General features: G+C 46.0%; 1 protein-coding gene across 1 annotated transcript in view; it reads left to right on the top strand.

The window, feature by feature from the left end:
- Positions 1–578: 578 nt before the first annotated feature.
- Positions 579–3,537, top strand: part of LOC129670512 (ankyrin repeat domain-containing protein 26-like) — a gene marked incomplete at its 3' end in the record, with an annotated part of 120,344 nt that continues 117,385 nt past the window's right edge. The window contains exons 1-2 of the mRNA XM_055599025.1: positions 579–823; positions 2,470–2,584. Coding sequence (XP_055455000.1) covers positions 579–823; positions 2,470–2,584 — 360 coding nt within the window. The remainder of the gene's footprint in view (positions 824–2,469; positions 2,585–3,537) is intronic.

Raw genomic sequence — 3,537 nt, 5'->3', positions numbered from 1 at the left:
GAACTTGGAATCACTTGGCTTTTGGAGCAGGCGAGAGTGAACTGCAGTGTGGCAAAGGACCTGAATCATCACCCAGCATGCTTGGGTGGTTGGTTCTGCAGGTCTGCTGGGGGAGGTGCGATTGACAGGGCTTTTCATGAGCACAGGTTGTAGGATTGGCTAGGGTCCTGTCACTGGAGTCTGTGTGCCCAAAAATGTGGCGAGAGAGGCGATGAGGAAAGGAGGTAGGCAGCAGCCAATCCCTTCCTTCTTTGCTGGGAAGATCCTTGAGGTGTGCACGCGTTCACTTAACAGAGAGCACTGGAGTTCAGCGGCTAGGCAACAGAATCCGTAATTGGCAGGTGAAGAACTGGGAACCTTCCGGGTTGGAAAGCTTGAGACAGGCAACCGCTCACCTGACTTAACCGCTTTGCCAGGCGACAGAGGGGGCAGTTGACTGTACACTGAAACACCGCCTCCATGGATGCTCCTGTGGTGGGGTGGAGAGACTTGGCTGGCTTTATTTCATAGTTTTCCCGGGTCAGGAGGTGGGGGCGGCGGGGGAGGTGGGCAGGACTGGCTGGCCACTTGGCCCGAATATGAGGAAGATCTTTTGGTCCAAGAGAAGGGGCCTGGCCCCTGGCAGCTCCTCCACCGGCCAGTGGATCACCTGCCTGGGCTGTGGGTGTGTTAGTGGTGATAGCCCCGAAGTGCCCAGATACCTCACCGGATACTGTGCGGTGGGACAGATCCACCGGGCTGCGAGTGTAGGCGCTGTAACTACAGTGGAGAGTTTTCTCACTTTCCGGGTAAATGGTGTGAATGACACAGACAAGAGGAACAGGTAATAGAACCTGGGAGTGGGTAGGAGCAAAGGGTGAAGTGGCTGTTTTTGGCAGACGAGGCCGACAGGGGGAGTGGTTGAGTCAACTGAGTCAGATGTGATTATGATGAGGGAGAGTTTCTCTGTGCAATGGAGGAGTTAGCTGTAAGTCAGCAACTCCCAATGTTTTGTTGTGAAAGAAAGCGGGACATCATAGGCTATGTAGATACACTGCCCAATGTGTGCACCAAGGAAAGGATAGTGAGGCTCTGCTTTTTCACATTAACTGCTAGAGGACTGGTCAAATCTAGGCCTGAATGTGAATTTCTCCTTATCCTGAACAGTGGGCTAGTTCAGATCGCATTCACCAGTTCCAAGAGAAGAATTTTGGGGAAAACGTGAGAATTTGGATACTCCTTAAAGTTTTCTTAAGTGTTAAGTGTACCTTTAAAGTCGAGATACCTGAATTGAGGTGGGAATGTGCATGACATAAAGAATAGCCCAGGTTACCTCTTTTCTCTACCATTCATGAGTAGTAGAACTGGGGGAAGACTTGAAAATTTTTATTCTCCTCTGTGTCATGATACGATCCATGGTACCTTACACTAATGAATAATGGAGGATGTGTTAAATTATTTTTTTGTATGTTGAGAAACATTGAAAAAGCTGCTAATTCTAGTTATAAAATGTCGCAAATTGTAAGTGGAATTCTGATGTTATAGATACTAAAAATGTGAAATAAAGAGCAATTTAAGAAGACACAATGTTCATTGGTCTGCAATGCTAGCTAGTTGAAGATGTCATAGATACTAAAGATGTGAAATAAAGAGAGCATTTTAGGAAGACGCAATGTTCATTGGTCTGCAATGCTAGCTAGTTGAAGGCAGAGATACAATTTCAAGACCATTCCCATTTGAACATGTACCTGACCCTTCTGCAGTTAAAACTACAGTTATTTAGATCTGTAATTCTCGAGCAGGAGAGACTGGCTCAGCAGCTAGAGGTGCTTGCTGCCAACCTCGACCCCTTGACTTCCATTCCTGGGACCCACATGGTGGATGAGGACTGACCTCCTCAAGTTGCCCTCCGACTTTCCTACACTCAGTAGCATGAGTGAGCGTGCATGCACACATGTGAACACACATGCATTCTATGCTACTCTTTCACTTCATTGAAATGTTGTATTTGTTAGCAGTAGGAAGACTGATCATCACTCTATCACCAAACATTCAGCTGTCAGGTGCTGGCAACATTTGTGCACACCTTGTACAGATTTAAGGGGAAGCGTTGCAGGAGCACCGTGTAACATAGCTACTGTTTAATGCCCCCCCCCTTCATGTGGATGAGGAAGTTGAGTTATGGAGCACATGGCAGTAGCTAGAAGGTAACAGATTCGATTAATTCAAATCCAAGCCGAGACAAACCTACTGGGCTTTCTTCTTTTACTCAGCAGGCTACTCCAAGCATGGAGGTAATCATGATTGAGCACTTACCCTGAATGGGGCAGGCCTTGTCATATGACTCCAGAATTGTAAGGAATGAGGGAAAGAAATGATCTTCCTTCAGAAAAAATTAATTATATAATATCTAATTTTTAAAATTATGTGCATACATGTGCTTCAGCATAGGTCTCCATTACCTCCTAAAAAGTCCTCTTATTTTCACAGAACTGCTCTGCATTATGCTTGTGCACATGGCCATCTGGGAGTGGTAACTCTTCTAATAGAGAGGAACTGTGACATTAATGCCTGTGATGATGACAGCTGCACACCTCTAATTAAGGTAGATAGACAATGGCTAACAATTTCAGTATGAGATGGATGAGACGTAAATGCTTGGACTTGGTGCAGTGGAAAACGCCTAGCACAGAAAGTCATAACTGGTCAAATGTAGAGAATAAGTAAGTGTCTGTGGAGTGCTTAGCCCCAAATGGGACCTCTGTATCACACTCCTTCCTGGAAGGCTCAGGGAACATCTCAAGACAGAAAGCTGAAATGACCCAAACCAATAGAAATAAGGGGCTCAAGTGGAGGAGCAGGAATGAGAAATAAAGGAGACAAGAAGCAAAGCTGGGACCAGGAGATCTTGCATAAGCTGATGACTCATCCCAAGAAGGTTTCCTAAGAAGTATACACATACACACACACACACACACACACACACACACACACACACACCCCATATATATACCATTTTCAAGGGTGAAAAGAGCCAAGTCAATATTGGCAATGAGAACATGACATACCTCAGACACAGCTGCCAAAGGACTGATTACCACAGTCTAGGAGGAAGAGTTGGGTTTCCAAAAGCTTCAACTTCGACTCTTTTGAGGCACTGGCTCCATCCCTACACTGTCTTGGGAAATCCACTCCTGGACAAGGATACAGAACAAAAGTTCCCTTTGTCTTTTCATCAGGATCTCTGAGGAAGTCTTGGGTAGGTCTGGTTACCTACACTTAGAGATTGTGAGAGCCAGAGGTCAGGGAGGACCAGATTGAAACAGTGTCTTGTGGGCATGACAGGACTGAGGTACTCATGAACTCACAGAAGCCAGGATTCCCTGCCCAAGACCTGAACAAGATCAAGCATTCTAGCATGGAGTGCGAAATTGTTTCATGCGCCCCATCTTTAACTTAGGAGCCAAGGGCATTTGGTGGCTTCTGGGGAAGGAGAGTCAGCTTTCTTCTCCTTCTTCTTCTTCTTCTTCTTCTTCTTCTTCTTCTTCTTCTTCTTCT

Source organism: Psammomys obesus, unplaced genomic scaffold (genome assembly GCF_907164565.1).
Source record: "Psammomys obesus unplaced genomic scaffold, mPsaObe1.curated_primary_1811, whole genome shotgun sequence".
NCBI classification, from domain to species: Eukaryota; Metazoa; Chordata; class Mammalia; order Rodentia; family Muridae; genus Psammomys; species Psammomys obesus.
The sequence above is the reverse complement of the archived record's forward strand: the minus strand, read 5'-3'. Positions and strand labels throughout refer to the sequence as shown.